This window comes from Dermacentor albipictus, chromosome 5, assembly GCF_038994185.2.
Source record: "Dermacentor albipictus isolate Rhodes 1998 colony chromosome 5, USDA_Dalb.pri_finalv2, whole genome shotgun sequence".
In the NCBI taxonomy this organism is placed as follows: domain Eukaryota; kingdom Metazoa; phylum Arthropoda; class Arachnida; order Ixodida; family Ixodidae; genus Dermacentor; species Dermacentor albipictus.
This window is the reverse complement of record NC_091825.1, coordinates 130,477,584-130,495,020: the sequence shown is the minus strand read 5'-3', so window position 1 is coordinate 130,495,020 and position 17,437 is coordinate 130,477,584. Positions and strand designations below refer to the sequence as shown.

At 39.6% G+C, this 17,437-nt stretch overlaps 2 protein-coding genes across 3 annotated transcripts in view; one reads left to right on the top strand and one right to left on the bottom strand.

Annotated features, from left to right (window-relative positions):
- Nucleotides 1-583: 583 nt before the first annotated feature.
- On the bottom strand, nt 584-8,951 carry LOC135906377 (guided entry of tail-anchored proteins factor 1-like). The gene is made up of 5 exons (XM_065437746.2): nt 8,674-8,951; nt 8,340-8,505; nt 7,879-7,946; nt 7,237-7,351; nt 584-826 (listed from the first exon to the last, which is right to left on the bottom strand). The coding sequence occupies exons 1-5, from the start codon at nt 8,758-8,760 to the stop codon at nt 756-758; spliced, it is 507 nt and encodes a 168-aa protein (XP_065293818.1). The 5' UTR covers nt 8,761-8,951; the 3' UTR covers nt 584-755.
- A 180-nt stretch (nt 8,952-9,131) lies between these two features.
- The window catches only part of LOC135906376 (brefeldin A-inhibited guanine nucleotide-exchange protein 3), an 84,353-nt gene continuing 76,047 nt past the window's right edge, over nt 9,132-17,437 (top strand). For both annotated transcript variants that reach the window (XM_065437745.1, XM_065437744.1), the window contains exons 1-5: nt 9,132-9,560; nt 9,676-9,727; nt 9,810-9,891; nt 12,467-12,601; nt 15,751-15,957. In XM_065437745.1, the coding sequence (XP_065293817.1) occupies nt 9,476-9,560; nt 9,676-9,727; nt 9,810-9,891; nt 12,467-12,601; nt 15,751-15,957 (561 nt within the window). In that variant the 5' untranslated portion in view covers nt 9,132-9,475. The remainder of the gene's footprint in view (nt 9,561-9,675; nt 9,728-9,809; nt 9,892-12,466; nt 12,602-15,750; nt 15,958-17,437) is intronic.

The following is a 17,437-nucleotide window of genomic DNA, read 5'->3' as shown; positions in this document are numbered from 1 at the left end:
CAAAGCACCACTTCACCAGCTTGGATTGGGCTTTATTGTCCCTGTTATACCATCTCTTGTGATATCGGTCGGTAGCTGAACAAGCGATATCCCACTATATTTAATTTCCAGGGGAAAAAAAAATAAATAAAGCTTGCCTGCTTATATCTTTCAGTGTTAACTTTTTTTTTCTCTGCAGCAGCACTTGATCTTCACAACTCTTCGAAGAATTAAGTTCTGTTAGTCTGACTTCTCAATCTAGTAAGATCTGTTCATGTTTGTCTCTGTGTGCGTGATGCTATGCTTGATATTTAATTAAAGCAAATGTTTAACACAATCTTCCCTACATTGTGCAGTTGTCTAATATTTTGCCATAGCTATCAAGGCTTCACCTTTCAGGTGAAACTGTGACTTTATAATTAGTATACTGCAAGTTGCCAAGTTGCAAACCAAATGGCTTGAAACTTGGCATGTGCTGCTGCTGTCACATGACATAACAAAATGTCCATTATGTGGACCACACTGTTTGCTAAAATTTTGTAAATATAGTTTGGCTATATGTTGGACAGGCCAGCTTCATAGCTGTACTGTACTAAAGCAAGTCTTTCAATAAAGGGAGGATTTTATTTAAGACTTAGCCAAACACACACGCACACACCACACAACAGTTTTATGTTATGCCCAGTTTCCCACAATAATGCACACGCATGAAGTGAAAAATTGGGTAGTGATGTAGTCTAACATCTACTGCCGATGATGCCAGATGAACCAATGAACTATAGGTGCTTTGCAATCTGTCGCCCAACTGAACCAGACACCAGGAGCCAAGGTGTGAGCCCAATCCCACCTGCAAGATAAAATACCAACGACAGCTCTAGAGGCGCACTAAACAGATTTCTCAGATTTGCACTAGACATCATACTGCATACATGGTACATAGGACTTAGTGGTCCACTCTATAGCATGCTCCAAAAAAATAGGTTCCACTGGTCTATTTAGAGTTTTTCTTTGCTTCATGAATTAAAATGCATGTTTATTTGTTTCGTTTCGTGCAAAAGTGTATGTTGTGTCAGTTGTTTTGCAGAGCTTTGCTTTGAGGGCACTGGAAAGGCATAAGTCGGCAACAAATTAATTGTATCAACGTACATTCTTATCTGCACATCACAAATAACTGCTACAAATAGACCAGTCAACCTCACCGCAACGCTTCAGGCACCTTCGATACATGGGTAGAAGTGCGAGTGTTCAAGAGGGCAACGTGAATTGCATAAAACATCATTGCGGTTCACATGAAGTTAAGACCAGCGCAACAGAACTTTTTGCCTAAGACTTGAAAATAAAGGTAGAAAAAAATTGGACTTAGTGGATTACTGCAGTTTTGCGCGTGTAACCCACCTCGGCAAATAACCAACGCACCCAATTCCAACACCTCAGAAACAAAAAAATATCAGAGCCTATAACCTGCAGAGGTAACTTCATACAACAATGATCAAATCTATGTCAATTCGAATCTCAAATCAACACAGTCTTCAAGTCCCCGATCGTGAGTAAACGATTCGACTACGCCGTATATTCAGCCAACAGCTCTGCTCTCTACCTCTTAAGCTTCTGCTGTGCTAAACCACTACTACTGTGCGTGTGCTATTCACTAACTGCTAACACCGCCATACAGCAAAATGGCAAGCAAGAAGGAAGGGGAGAAAACGGACAGAGATGAATGGGCGACCATGAAAGAGGGGAAAAGAAAGAGTGGGGTTCCATAAGAGATAACTAAACTTTGAATAGCAGAGAACTTCACTTTGAAATGTGGCTTTCTGGCATCATACTCTACTGCCATGAAGCCACACCTCAAGGTGAAATGCACATTGTTGTGAAGTCATACCTCAAGGCATATAACCTGCACCCTAACTTAAGTGTTATTGAATCATTGGTGCAGGTTATATGCACAAAAATGTGTCATTTTTAGTGCCTAAATCATGAAATTTTGTAATGAAAGAGCATCCTGGCATTGCAACATCTATTTTCTCTTCTCTTGTCTGTACGAGTGACGATCTAGAGGCTTTCTGGGTTTCCGTAACTCTTGGTCACAAAAAAATTCATCATAGGCGTGTGCTATCGCTCACCCTCTGCACAACCCACGTTTTTCCGTGACCTACACGACAGTATAAAACTTGTTCGCATGAAGTTTCCTTCACCTTAAATTTCCTTCATCTTCCGTCCCACTTCTGGGCGATTTTGATCTTCCAAACATAACCTGGAACCATCAACCTTCTTCACTCTCTCCCCTTTCCGGCACAAGCTAAGGAGTTTTTAGACTTGTGTGCAGCTTTTTCATTGTCACGACTAGTAACACAACCTACACATGTAGCTTCTAATGCCGCAAGCACCCTTGACCTAGTTTTGACATCCCACCCTGATACAAGCTCTGAGATTACACACCTACCTGGTATAAGCAATCACTGCCTACTTCCATTTTCAATTAATGCTTTAGCCCCTAAACCAACCAAAATCATAAAAACTATACATATTTACAAAAACGCTAACTTTACCGCCATAAATAACGAATTAACTGCATTTCCCGACACTTTCTTACCGAATTTTGAAAATAATTCGCTTCAGCACGATTGGGATATGTTCGCCGCTAAAGTTCAGGAACTAACTGAAAAGTACATTCCATCCCGCAACATTACCTCCAATTCTGATGCTCCTTGGTACAATACCCATCTTAAGCACCTATGTAACCACACGAAACACCTATATCGCTCCGCAAAACACTCACCAATTGCCACACACTGGTCTGCTTATAAGTCCACATTTGACACGTACGTAACAGCACTAAAGAAGGCTAAATGTAACTTTCTATCTAACATACTTCCAACAGTGTTAAAGACTGACATTAAAAAGTTTTAGGGTGTAATCAAGCCCTTGCATGATGAGCACCTAACTCTGAAAGAACCATTGGGCATCCTTATACCTAAGGAACAGTGCGCTATCACCCTTAATGACACATTTGTGCAAAATTTTTGTCCCCTACAGTGACCGCCTACCTCCTACTCACCAGTACGATTATGTAGTTATGCCTCCAGTGATCATGGATACAGCTGGTGTTGTGAAACTTCCCCGAACCAACACTTATCACCTGGTTATGACTCTATTAACTCAAAATTTCTTAAAAATACCAACGCTGTTAGTTCAGTTATAATAACAAAACTTTTTCGGCAATGACTGAATGCACCTACTCAACCTAGCCAATGGAAAATTGTGGAGGTGGTTCCACTGCAACAATTTGGTAACAAAAATTTAACCACCAATTATCACCCCATCTCACTCTCAAGCACTTGCTGTAAATTGCTCGAACATATAATTTTCAAACATCTTGTTGACTTCCTGGAATCCGATGCATTTTTCACACCAGCTCAGCATGGATTTAGAAAAATATTTTCTTGTGAAACTCAGCTTGCAATCTTTATGCACAAATTGCATTGTACATGTATTCTCGATTGTTCGTCATTTGCAGATTGCATTTTTTTAGACTTCGCTAAAGCATTTGATAAGGTCTGTTATAAACTTCTACTTTATAAACTAAGTCAGCTGAACCTTCACACTAATCCTGAAGTGGACTAAATGCTTCTTATCTGATGGCTCTCAATTTGTAACTGAAAACTGCCATAGCTCCCTGCTTTGAAGCATAACTTCCGGTGTACCTCAATGTTCAGTAGTTGGGCCTCTCTTGTTTCTCATCTATATTAACGACCTCCCTTTGTCACTATCATCTAAGATTCACTTATTTGCTGATGATTGTGTTATCTTTCGTGAAATAACTAAAGCAGAGGATGCTAACCGCCTTCAGTCTGATCTAGTTAGTGTCGCTAACTGGTGCAAGCATTGGCTTATGGAACTAAACATTGGCAAATGTAAAGTGAGGCGTGGATACCGAAAAACTAACAGCATGCATACATATTACCTAAATAATGTTCCCTCAGATTTAGTTCACTCTCATAAATGCCTAGGTGTGCATATCTCTGCTCATTTATCCTGGAATGTTCATACCGACTAAGTAATCTGCAATGCTAACCGCATGCTTGCCTACCTATGCTGCAACGTTTCAACTGCCCCTTCATCCCTAAAAATGCTTCCTTATAGGTCTGAAACTTGAATATGCATGTGCTGTTTGGGATCGTGCCACTGACAAGCTAATTAATTCATTAGAACTCATGCAAAATACCTTAGTTCGTTTAATCATAGGTAACTACAACAGAACTGCAAGTGTGTCTGCCATGAAAACCAACCTTGCACTTACCCCACTTTCTTCTCATCGTAATATCGCACGTTTAGTTCTTTTTCATAAAGTATACCATCATTCAACACTCCGCAACAATATCATTTTTCAGCCACAATACGTATCGCTTCGAATCGACCACTGTTATAAAGTTGGTCTTGAAACATGTCACACTAAAACTTTCTTGGAGTCATTTTTTCTGCGGTCATCCACAGATGAAACAATCTTCCTGGTGAAGTCGTATCCATTTACAATAACCAAAGATTTCGAGCAGTTCTAGCTAACATTGTGTAGTTGAAGCATTTGTTTTTGTTGTTCTTTACTGTACAGTTGTAACCTAAAAACTTTTTGTATTTGCCACTTTACTATGTTAGTTTGCTACCAATTTATCATGACGTTGTTAACCCTAGCTAAAATTGTATAATCAGAAGTCTTTGTACTTAAACGTTTTAACTGCTTATATTTGTTTCTTTTCTAATTTGCTGTAACCCACTCCCCTCGTTAATACCTTTGGCCCTGAGGGTAACAATAAATAATAAATAATAAATTTGTCTATCGAAGAACATAATTCTGCTGTTTGTTTCGAGAATAGGCGGTGTCTACACATGACATTAAACATGACACCTGATTCTTGTGGGTTTTAGGCACTTGGTTGTGTATAGTGCTGCACTGGTGTAGAAATTCCAAACGATGTTTTATGGTTCCCTCAATCCCAGTCATAGCTTTGATGCTGACAATATTATGCAGCGTAAAAAATTCTTATTTTATGAGTTTCAGTATTTCCACAGATGTCTGTATGCTCTTGTAGCAATAACGGCCTGCAAAATAACATCGCTTTTTGTTATGCCGACATTTGTGTTCTTGCAAGCCATGCAAAGCAGTCGTAAGTGCTACCAAACTTGGGAAGCTCTTGATGGAAATACGTTGATGTATGTCTCTTGGTGATAAGTCTCAAACTTTGAGTATGCCAAGCAACAGTTCACAGATAGTTTCACATTTGTTTTCTGTAGTGTTCATTCCACACAAAAATTTGTTTGCAATTTTATGCTTGACAAGTTGTTTCACATATCGTGAGGAAGACAGATGCCCCTTTGTGTGGTTTGGACACCGCCTATGTAACTGTAAAAGGAGTAGCAAGAAAAGAAGTTAGACCTCCTTTTAACTTTGTTCAGCAAGGCTCGCCATCATGCATATCTCAGTAATGTTGAAGGACTTTGCTGAAGACAGTCCTGGTCACTAGGGGGCACTCATTGCCTAATCTCATAACGCCAACTGTAACAAATAAAATTATTTCTTTTGAACTCAACTAGAAATTTTTGGTGTTATGAGGCACATAAAACAAGCAGTGACTTTCCAGATGCATTGTACAGCACCACAACAGAGGAGCACTGGTATCAGAAAATAATCTCAGCTTCAATGCTTCCCTGAAACACACAACATATCAGTGATACAACTTACATCTGTAATGTGACACTAAATGTCACATGCATGGTATCGCACTTTACCTCAGCAACAAGTTCTATGAAATGCAAGATTAATATCTTCAAAAATTGTAAAGCACATTGCTGCATTTCCACCTAAGAACATGGCCCAGTGGCAACAAGAAAGGCAAAATAACCAACTACTACAGTAATTTAGACGCAAACAAAAAATCGCTTGAGCACTGAAAAGATGTTGCAACTTGAAAAAAACATTCTGAACTTGTTTTGGCAAAGTGCCACCTCCACCTTTAAAAGTTGTGCCATCTTGGTTACCTATAATATACAAAATATACACATCTTTCTTTACCCAAAATCAGCAGCAGTATCAGCAGTCATTAAAGGTTCAATGCTTGGGCAAGGATGCAAATATCATGTTTCTTGAATATTTACAGTGTTCTTGTAGCTTGACCAAGTGCTTTTGTTGAACATTATAGCACTACTAATGCAATAGAAAGAAAACTGATGCCTTGGAACTTGGGAATGGCATGGAGCTTTAAGCATTCCATGAACTTCAAAATGAATTAATCATTCAATCTCATAATAGATAAAATCAAACCTCATATTGAAGTGAGTTCGGAAATGAGTTTCCATTTTATGGCTGTACAAACATTGTGTACTGCTATTCAATAAAAAAATTTTAAAAATGAGTGGTTGCTAACTTGAAGGCAGTAGACAATGCAGTCACTAGTGTGAGAAATGGACAGATGGAATTTTTCAGACAAATGTTTCGGTGAGCGGTGTTTCGATGTACATGTGGATCATAGGTCTCACAAGAGGTCATTTATCCACGTAGTCACCAGCTATTGAGCAAAACTTGATAGCACTTGACAATAGCAATCAAAAGACCTAAGATTATAAAGTAAACATTTCAATTTCTATGACGATAATGAATAACCTAACACTGGGTATAAGAGTTTCTTGCTAGCTGTAATAAATTATGCACCAATCAGCATCATTAGGTGCTGGAATATAAGTTCAATATATAGATGAGACACATAAGTAGTTCAACACAGAAATTTATGCACAAGATGACCAAAAGATATACCGATTTCTGAATGCAATAATCTAGTCCTTAGCTGTAGGACAGCACGATACCTTCAGACGACAGTTATGATGACAACATAGATTAACATCAAACAAGAACTTGTGCCGTGACGCAGTACAGCCAAAATATTGAGCTAAGAGAGTATAGCTATATGTTGGAAGAAATCCAGGGAGATATATTTGTGTGGTGACTTAAAGCCTAATGGTCGAACCTGAATTCTTTGTGAAGAAAAGCCTCGCATAAGTAAATGGAATTGACAAAGAAGGTTTGTGATAGAAGCCTTGATAACAAAGTCGCTCTCCTCCAGGAGCCAAGGAGGACAGTTTTCTTCACTTTTCCGAGCTTTAAAGCAGCAGAAGAAAACAGCTTGTCACAGGGTGCAAGGATAACTCTGGGAAATTGCACAGAGGCTTCAAAACCTTCGACATATGCTGAACAGATCTATGACTTACCTGGTGAAGCGGATGCAGGTGCAAGTAGTGCACCAACAGGTGAGAGCCATGCCTCTGGCAAGACCACAACAGGTTGCGTCCTGTAGTTCCACACAAGGTAAGCGACTGTCATACCCTGAAACACAGACATGACCACCACATACTTATAAGTAGACTGAAGGCACTGGATGCAGTAATGATTTGTGTGTGACAACAAATGTAACAATTGTATCAAAGAACACTGTATCTCACTGCTTCTGATAGGTTATGTGTATCATATGCCAAAGTATGCAAGAAGTATGTTCAGAATTTGAAACAACTCTTTGCGTTATACTTACATATAGGAGATCACTCATTATGGGCATGTTCAAATTACACATCCCTGAAACATGCTATTGAACAGCAAATTTTCACGGTGATTTAGCAGCTAAATCTTCTCAGCCTGCACACACAACTTATTCCCACACATTGGGATTAACTGTCGTGAACCACTGGGGACCCACGCTGCAGTGAACATATGTTAATCATGCTTGTAAATGGAACGAGAGTTACAGGTTCTTATCATCGTGGCTGTTCAATTCGTAAGAGGTGGTAAAATTCATTCAAGACCTTCAAGGACTATTTCATAGGTTAACTGTTAGATAAATTGACGAGCACACTTACCATGAGTGCATAGAGAAGTGCTGTGGCTGCCAGCCTCACCTTGAATGTGTACATAGACTTTAGCTGAGCTGATAAAGGCAAAAATACAAATGTCACAATGCTGGCCGCATTTCGATCAAAACAAACATACAATTTTTTGTCTCTGAGTGGATCAGCTAAGTGGCTTGATATAGAGATTTTGGACTGACAAGTAATACATAGCATTCACGTGAAACACTGAGAAAGTGGAGCACGGTTCAAGAGGATCGACAAATGCAAAGCCCACTAAACGAAACTGCTGTAAGTCAGGCGATTTCACTTGGACAGCCAGTAAACGACGCGTACTACTTGCTCCCAGTAAAAGGACTAGCTCCACAAAATGTTTCGCAATTATTGGCGAGGTAAATAACGTCCTTATATACACGGATCGTGCTGACGGCAAGGTTCTGACTGGTATTCGTGCTGACTACACTGCAACTTACCCTGGTGCGCCAGCTCTTCCGACATCTTGTTAATCTTTCGTTGTATCTTTGCGTACTTCGCGAACTCGTCGACTATGTTCATGCTTCCAAGTTCGGCTCTGAGATCACATACTTGTCGACGCATGTTCGATTCCATCTCTGTCTCCTGTGAAATCACCTGAAGCACCTGAAATCAAAATGTAGGGGAATCATAAGCAATATAAAATGCAAACTAGCGCTTCTCGGTAAGCTTGTATCAGCAACCTTGAATAGGTTCAGCAAATTTCTTGCACTATTCGTATTTTGCAGTTCAGTGAAGACGTCACGGGAATACAGTGCCACGATGTGTACTTGCCATTCTGACGACAAATGGGATGAATGCCGTAAACATGCCGCAGAATGTCACGAACCAAAAGAAGACATAGCTTTCTTGAGTTCCCATGTTAAAGCTTTGACGTTAATTAAACGATAAAAATTCTTATCAACTGCCGAAAGGTATCCGACAACCAGAAGCCGGTCGCTTCATCGGTAGGTTACGATCACTGTGCAGTTGAGTGTCTCTTTTCGGACGGAAACACAATCGCAACCGCAGTCGAATACGAACAGCCACAAGTAGCTTCTTCCCTTGGCGATGGCCTTAAAAAAACAAAAAAACAAAAAAACTTTCGTTTCACACAGGTGTCAAAGTGCCTTTTTCCTTTCACGTATTGATTATATGCGAGCTCTTGTGTTTTCTCGGCTGCTAGCGCAGCCAGTGATTGTTACGAGAGTTCTAGGTGTCGCTAGACGTTTCCTGTTTTGGTTTCACTTTTCCCGTATGTCGCCGGCGGCAGGGAGAATGATCGGTCTATATTTTTAATTTTCACTGCCACCGTAAGCTCGTCTCTATCAATTCCGTGTACGCTCATATGAACAATACTGCATTTGGACTATCCATTACGTCTTCCGCCTGCATTGCGGCGCCTGACCGCGCGAAAAACTGATTTTGTTCGTCGCGGCTTTGACGTGCTTTCGTGACAGCTGTGCTCACAAGTTGTCGAGTGTTTGCGGTTGCTTCGTGGACTGCAGTGCGCACCCATGCTGCATCTACGCGTACTGTTTGAGCACGTTGAGCCAACCTCGGCAAGATGTGACACAGCCGAGCGTCTGCTTTAAGCATGGAAGACATATTCCACAAACTTGTAAAGGAAGCTTCACATCAGAAGCACCCCGCTTTACGTCAAGCATGTCAGGAAGCTCAAGGTATGGAGTTCTAGACCAACGAAACTACTAGCCATTTTTTTCCGACCAGTTGTTTTATATACAATTGTTGATAATCGTGTGCTCTTGTCTTGAAACCTGTCTCTTGTACTTGCAGAGGCCTTGGCAAACAAGTACGCTTTGTTGAGGAATCCGCCATATGAAGTCAGGTAAATACGATATTGTCCTTTCTAGTTTGTCCTTCTTGCGTTTCGTATGATTAGTTGCCAGATACAGCTGTGTTTGTTTCAGACAAAAATGCTTTGACGCTTTGCAACTGGCGCTGGAATCCAAAGAAAAGAAGCTTGTTTCCCTGTCCTTTAGTGGCTTACAGGTACGTTCTTGTGTTTGCTTAGCGCAAAAATACCAGCTTTGCGAGATAGCTTTTGTACCATATATGAATTGCCAAACAAATTAGCTGCATACTTAGAATGTGCTTTTCGTGGCTCCAACAGCAACGCTTCTCGCATAGCTTTCCTTAAGTTTTGCTTCGCTAACGTCCTAACGCCTGTGTTGTGTTGTACCTGTAACGTAGTTTGTGTCCGATCTCTGCAGTATTCCCATATATCCGTGCGCCACTATTGCAGTGACACTGTGTTTCTTCATCCGCGCAGATTCTTGTCATGATTCTGTCATGCTGAAGCGGCAGATTACAAAACCTTTGTGAAGCTTACTAGTTAACATAGAGTGGGAGTTTATCATATAGCTTGCACCACAGAAGGCATTTTTAATTAATTCCTTACATTGTAATTAAGGCCTTATGCCAATGCCATAAGAATATTTCGTTTACAGAGCAATTTCAGCAGCTTGCACTGTAATGGTCAGCACCTATAAATCCAATGACTGCTGTAATATGGGTAACATATTCACATCATGCAACAGCAATGTTTCTCTATCCTAACCCATCTTATATACTGCCAGTTCAGTGACCTGTGCAACAGGTGTACAAAGTTGCATTTTTTAAATCTATTCTGTTTGTTTACATCAGAGTAATTTAAATTTATACCTTCTAGGCAATCTTTTTTTCTTTCTTTGCTTTTGTCTTACAATCAAGAACCATCATTACTGCTGTCTGCATGTTTACTGGTAGCATCGACCAGTGGTTCTCATCCATTTACAATTGTTGCACTTATTGACCGGCTCGCAGGTTATTCAGGGCATCCCTTAAGTGCATTTTCTTAAAGCACACACAGACAACTCAAGGTTTGGCTAGTGCCAATTAGCAACAATTGTAGAGCTTGTTGTATTTCAGTCTGACAGGATTGCCCATTACATATTGTATATGGTCACTAATCAATCTGTGTGGACTATTTCTTAGTTACCTTGTGTGTCATTTACAGCATGTCAGGATTACCGTGTGGGTGCTTTCTGTGGTAGTCACTGTGCAATGTCGACAGGAGAAGTGGTATTGCAGGCTGAAAGTAAGGGTGGTAGTGTTGCATTCTGTTCACTGCGGTCAGTCTTTTCGTTGTTGTTGTTGTCGTCAACTGGTTTCCAATGTTCAAGTTCACCTGGATCAAAGAGAATAGCATGTCCTCGTGGAGACAGGTTTCGGCAAACACCCTACTACACTTATGCAAAGTCTTGATAGACAGTGCTCTTTAACAATGCATCTTTAGAATGGTCTCTGCAATTTCCGCTAGCAGCTTCTCAAAGACCCTGAGGGTATATATAGCTTAATATCTACTGGCATATATTGTTAACGGAAAGCACTCTAATTATACATTGCACAAACCAGAGAGCAGTTTGTTGGTGGTGATTTAAATAGCTTGAACTCATAACAATTTTGTCTGTACCAGCAGGCCTTGTGGTAGCCGTTTTCTCTTTTATGTTGACATTCCAGTTTTGAGGTGCTCACAGATACATACGACCATTTAACATGATGTGTCTCCAAGTATTGCTAGCTTATTTACTGCTACATTTAGTACGACCAGTGAAAATTCTTATGATACTAGCTTATAAATTGTGCTCACTGTATTACCAAAATTTTAAAGAATGCTTTGTAATAGCCTCAAGGTAGCCTTAAATTTTCTTCAACATCAGTATGCAACAGTCATCGTAGAAATCAGTTGTAAATAAATGTGATTTACGTTCACTGCACAATATGCAATACAATACTTTTTATATAATATGTGTCATGAACATGAAAACAGCATGCGAGCAATTATTTTTAATGCTTAACTGTTCTTTATTAAGTTTATACATATTGTCTACTAGCTGCACATTCTTAATCGTGCTTCATTTTAATCTGTGAGTTCTATGCAACTGTTTAGAAATTTTTTTTGCTTCTCCGGTATGTATGTATATATGCAAGACTAGCTTATCAATACAATTTCATCAGAATGTGTAGACAATGGGCATAGCCTGTCAAAATTGTTTCATTTGCTTTGTAGACTAGATTACATTCAATGGTTTTTCTGTGTCTTGATGCTTGTTGATGTTCTAAAAAGTTTGCAGATGGCATTTGAACAAATGTAACTGCCATTTAAACCAATATTTAAGAGAACTGTGGCCTATTGCAGCAAATTTGCTGGATTTTATGCAAGTTTCTTTCAGTGTCTTTCGAGTATAGAAAAGGCTAATAATTTAAAATCCATGCATACTTTAAATTCATTTTCAATTTATTAGCTGAAAGCAGAACAATTTCATCACTGCTTACATTGTAGAATCTTTTTGCCTTCTACTTTAGTATAACCGGTTTAGCATACTAATTCTAAACCCTACACATGCAAAGCTTGAAGTTAGGCTTGCTTAGTTGGTGAACAACAGCTGCAGTTTATCAGGTTAGGCAGGAAAATTTGCAATAAACAATAATCCCTTTTTTTAATGTCCCTCTTATAATGCTCATTTGCTGTGCGCATGGTCACATATTCTTTTAAAACATACCTATCATTTCATGATCCTTGCAGCAACTGCTTCGAGAGCAGCTCTTCAACCCAAACCTGGAATGTGATGACGAACAGCTGTGGCTGCCGTCTCAGTTGATGCGAGCAATCTCATCTCTAGCTTCTCACACGGAGGAAGCACAAGTCGAAGGCTTGAAAGTAAGCTTACCCTGACATTAGGCATTCTTTGACAGTGAGTCAAACGTGGTGATAAGTTCTGCGTTTCTATCAGGCATGTGCAGTTACCACAGTCAGAATAAAAACTGCTTACACGTGCATGCAGGGCAGTAGTCGCGCAAATACAAATTTATTTCCGTTATCACTCTTTACAAAGTAAAGGGATTGTGAGGCACAGTGATACTGATGCTTGTTAACCTGGCAGCTTGTTGCCAACAGCAGAGCATTCCTCAATGAGAATTCACAGCTTCTTGAAATAGTGCCATAATTTCATTTGCTATTGAGCTTGGCTGAAAGAAAATATTGAGGTGAAGAGGGAAGTGGGGGGCAGTGAGATGTTTAAGGCACATCTTTCTGCCTTTGCTTTATAATTAGAGTGGTCTTCCTATAAAGTAATTTCAAGTAAGGCTGACTTCCAAAAAATCAATGTCAATGCCTCCAGCCCACTTATTAATTTCACTTTGTTGAAGAGCCCTGAGAGATGTGTATTAGAAATTGGTTTTAATTTGTATGTCAGATAACGCAGATTTGGCTGGTGCCGTCACAATTGAATTTACAGAAGTTGACTTTACATGTGCTTCCTTTTCTTATTTTCTTTCATTTAGTTTTATTTTCCCAGCAGTGCCATAAAACTTGAATTTTGGCTGGGTTGCATGCAGTTAGGTTCTGTCTTTGTGCTTTCCTTTCTCAATATGTTTCTACACCACTCGGCACAACTCCTCACCCAATTTGCCTCCCATGGTAGTAGATAGAAGTAATGATGGATTAAAGGCAACTTACTGGCTGTAGTATACATTCAGTGATCACTCATATGATGAACAGCCTTTTAAAGGGCTTCTGCATAGTGTCAGTTCTCAAGCACTTGTTGCTTTTGGACACTAAACTCTAATTCTTGGATGGGCTCCCTTATGACTTGGTGCCTGTGCTGATGATTTCATATTCATGTATGTGTTTCAACTTGCAAGTGCTTACTGACATATATCATAGATGATGTACTTGTGAGCAAGTGGAACATTGAACATTGAGTAAGTTTGATGTTAAACACAGGGCACTAGTATCTCTTGGCAATCTCATGTGGCTTGAAAAAAAAAAGTGGCCTTTTGGACAGAATTGGGCATGCTTTCAAGAATTTATTTCACAGCTTATTCACTTCTGCAGTGCAATGTACATCTTTGTTCAAATATAGAGCATTTCAATTCTAACCTAATAAGGCCACATCTACCTAGTAAACTTTTCTATGGGGATAGTTTTAAAACGATCACCACTGCATGTGTTTTACTATTAACTACATAGAATGGCTTCATACTATACTATAGAAATGTATAAAGTTATGGGGGGGGGGACAAATATAAACTTTTTATAATATGACTCAAATATGATAGTAAATGTTGAATATCAAATAGTAAAATGCAGACGTATATATTTACATCAGAAATATTTCTTTCAGTATAATTAGATACCACATTTGTAGTGACTAGCAAAAAAAGGACAGCTAACAACCGGGGACAATTATGCTGAGGTTTAGACCCAAGATCACTAAATGTCATTAAAAATAAACTGCACAAATAGCCTCTCAACATCCAGGCTGCAAACAAGCTATCCAAGAATGAATGGCTGCTCTAGGACTAGCTTTCCAGAAACCCTAACTAAATTATTCCCCCCCCCCCAAATATGATTAAAAGACAGTGAAGGACTTGTGTGCCATAGACAAACGTAAAAGGGGCCACTGCAAGGAAAGCATCAGTGGCTGTAGCATAAAAGATAAAACTGCTACATAACTAGACTGCCAAACACAAAATGACAGACTACAAGCAAAAATCATAAATTGTCATCTAGGCTTCTGCTGTGACACCAAAAACAAAGCTTTCCATTATCCATTTTGTTTCTGCATTCTTTCTAAAACTTTTCCCATTGTTTGACTTCTGGTAAATTTCAATACTTTCTTTAACAAACGGGGAACGGTAACCCGACTTTCAGTCGGTTGTTGCAAAATGTTTGGTTAGCTTTGGTATTGAAAAATACTGAATAGTTCATTTTCAAATACAAATATTTAATGTGTAATATGCAATCCATATTCAAAACTTTGAATATTGGCCCAGCCATAGTAGAAAGCTCTTAACATTGTCGCTATTCTGGAAAAGCAGGATCTACATTAAATCCAGATCGAGCCTCCTCCAACAGACTTGTGAGAAATGTAGTGCATCTAGCCTCTCTAGTTGGCCACCTGAGCAGAAGGCGCACCTATCTCATTGAATAAGGAATTCAGATAAGCCTAGGCATTTGTTTATCAGTGAAATTAAACAGTTCAGCAGTTTTCTTTACTTCTTCAGTCCGTAGCAGTAGTGAAATGATTCAGCGTAATGTGCATGGCCAGTCTCCAACTACTTTGTGTACATGACAAAGCTTGCTGCCATGCTTGGCATTGATTGCTGCTCTACCTGTGAAGCAGGTGTCATCTCAGGCCTAGAGTGCAATTTAATTAAGTCCTGTGCAGCTGAAGGGCCTGTCACAGACCGCTATTATTATTATTTTTTTCCCTACCATCTGTGTGCCTGCTGTGGCTCAGGTATGCCATCGCAATGTTCTACTGAGCGTGCGGTCGCAAGTTCAATTCTTAACTACATTTTGATGGGGGTGGAATGGAAAAGCACCTATTTATTTTTATTTAAGTGCATATTAAGGAGCCCTAGGGGATCAAAATTAACTTGGAGTTCCACCGTGGCACCTATCATAGCCCCTGTGGTACCCAGGAAGGTTAAATATTTGATTGATTAATCAATAAATGAACAGATGATTCAATCAAACAGTTAATTGGCTGCATCTATCTTATACTCATGAATGGCTTAATTTTATCACTCTATGATTCTGTTCTCACTGGCAGGTGTAAAGAATGGCTGCCACCATTTTGATCGATTGAAACTTGATTGAAGACTTTGTTCGAGTTCTCCCCCTTTCTTTTGTGTATTCCGTGTATCCGATTCTTCACTGACATCACTAATATTTCCTAATACATCGGTACTCATTACAAGTATACATCCAAACATTCACTGTTCTTGAACACTTCTAAAGGCCGTGGCATTGAGATGTGTGCTCTCACTCATCGCTCAATCACCCTGCAAACACTCTTGCAGGTCATCCTACAGTGCTGCTGCCTTCAGAACTGGTGCCTCTCGCAAAATGCAGTCTTCTCGATCGTCACGCTATGCCTGGACATCTACAACCACGGCTCTGCTGGAACCAAGTCTGCTGCTGTGGCTTCGGCCAGCCAGAGTGTGCAGGGCTACGTCTCCTTCCTCTTTGAGTCTGCCGCAGATGATGCAGCAGACGAGGAGGAGAGGGTGAGATGATGGCATGCTTTATTTGGAAAAGGCTGGCAAGAGTGCACCGTATAGTACTGTGTTTGCCGGCTATGCAATCCCATCACATCATTTATAAGAGTGCACAAGCAAGGGATAGGAGTGCACAAAAATACTGCACAAGGGATTTTTTGTTCTGATAATGTCACGTGAAATGAAGCCCCTCCGCCCCTATTTTTGTATTGCCTCCGGGCCTGTATGAAGAAATTAAATGAAATAAACGATAAGTTGAAGGCCAATTACAACGAAATTGGGCTCTTATGCAGTTTCAAAGTGGGCTTTTTATGCAGTTTCAAATTTCATTGCAGTTGGCCTTTAAGCTACTTTAACAAATTGTACATCCTGAATACAAATTGAATTGAGTCTGCTTATAAGCGAAAATTTCGCAAGTCAGAACGAACAAGGGAATCAAGGGCAGACAGGTAGCGATATAACTTTGTTCTTGCCCAAGTTTTCCATGACATCGTGAATTTTGACCACATCTCGTTGTCACTAGTTTATTATTGATCAAAACAAAATTAGATACGTGCCAACACCCCCAACTTTTATGTGAAGTTCACGAATTCAGGCTTGTTCTATGATATTACTAATGCCTTCATCAGGTATTGTGGAAAATAAATTCTGTTGATGAAAACATTTACTTGTTGGTCTCCGACCTTAAATTTGGAAGACTGCTGATATAAGGGGTACCTGCTTGGAGCGTTTTTTTCTTTTTTTTACAATTTCCTGATGCAGGCAAAATTGGTGACAGCAACGTCACTGAACAAGTCACTCTGATCTAAAAACAGTATTGCTTGTCAGTCTGTGCTGTTCCAAGTTTTCTGCTGCTTGTGTGTTGCATCTAGAGATAAACCATCCTTAATAAAGTGCATCCTCAGGCCAGACATTGAAAGAAATCTTTCTATTCTTCCCCTCTTCCCTTCTTGTGCGGTGTCCAATGGATAATAAAAACTTCGACGTTGGCAGTTGTGGAACTAAAAGCTAGCCGAAATTAGAAGCTTGCCAACTCAGTCTAAAAGCGTTCAGAAACTTTTCAGGAACTGACGCAAATATTCACAAATAGTAGATTTTTGAAATGTTTTACAATTCAGTGATTTACAATGATATTTGCAATGTGATTTTAGTTAAGAAAAGATCAGTATTTGATGAGAAGATGGCATGACAGAAGAGAGGTGTACAGAACATAACTACTTGGGACTTATGCAGATTTGAAGTTTCATACCTTTGCAGTATTGTATATTATCGCAGAATCAGCAAGGAATAAGTACTAAAGCATGAAAATTATCCTGGGAAATGTTACTCTTTAAAGAGGTGGTGATATGGGCAAAAACTAGGCGAAATACAGTAAACTTCTTCTCAGCTCTAGTAGTAATGATGATCTGATTATGAGGCACACCTTAGTAAGGAACCCCAGAATAATTTTGACTACCTGGGTTTTTTAACGTGTACCCAATGCACTGTA

What these genes read in the sequence shown, in the direction of transcription:
- LOC135906377 (XM_065437746.2), bottom strand. Translation starts at nt 8,760, where the DNA reads ATGGGAACTCAAGAAAGCTATGTCTTCTTTTGGTTCGTGACATTCTGC. An exon ending in GGAAGAGCTGGCGCACCAGG is followed by an intron (nt 7,947 to 8,339) that starts GTAAGTTGCAGT and finishes TGCCTTTATCAG; the next exon opens with CTCAGCTAAAGTCTATGTAC. An exon ending in ACCTGCATCCGCTTCACCAG is followed by an intron (nt 827 to 7,236) that starts GTAAGTCATAGA and finishes TTTATCTTGCAG; the next exon opens with GTGGGATTGGGCTCACACCT.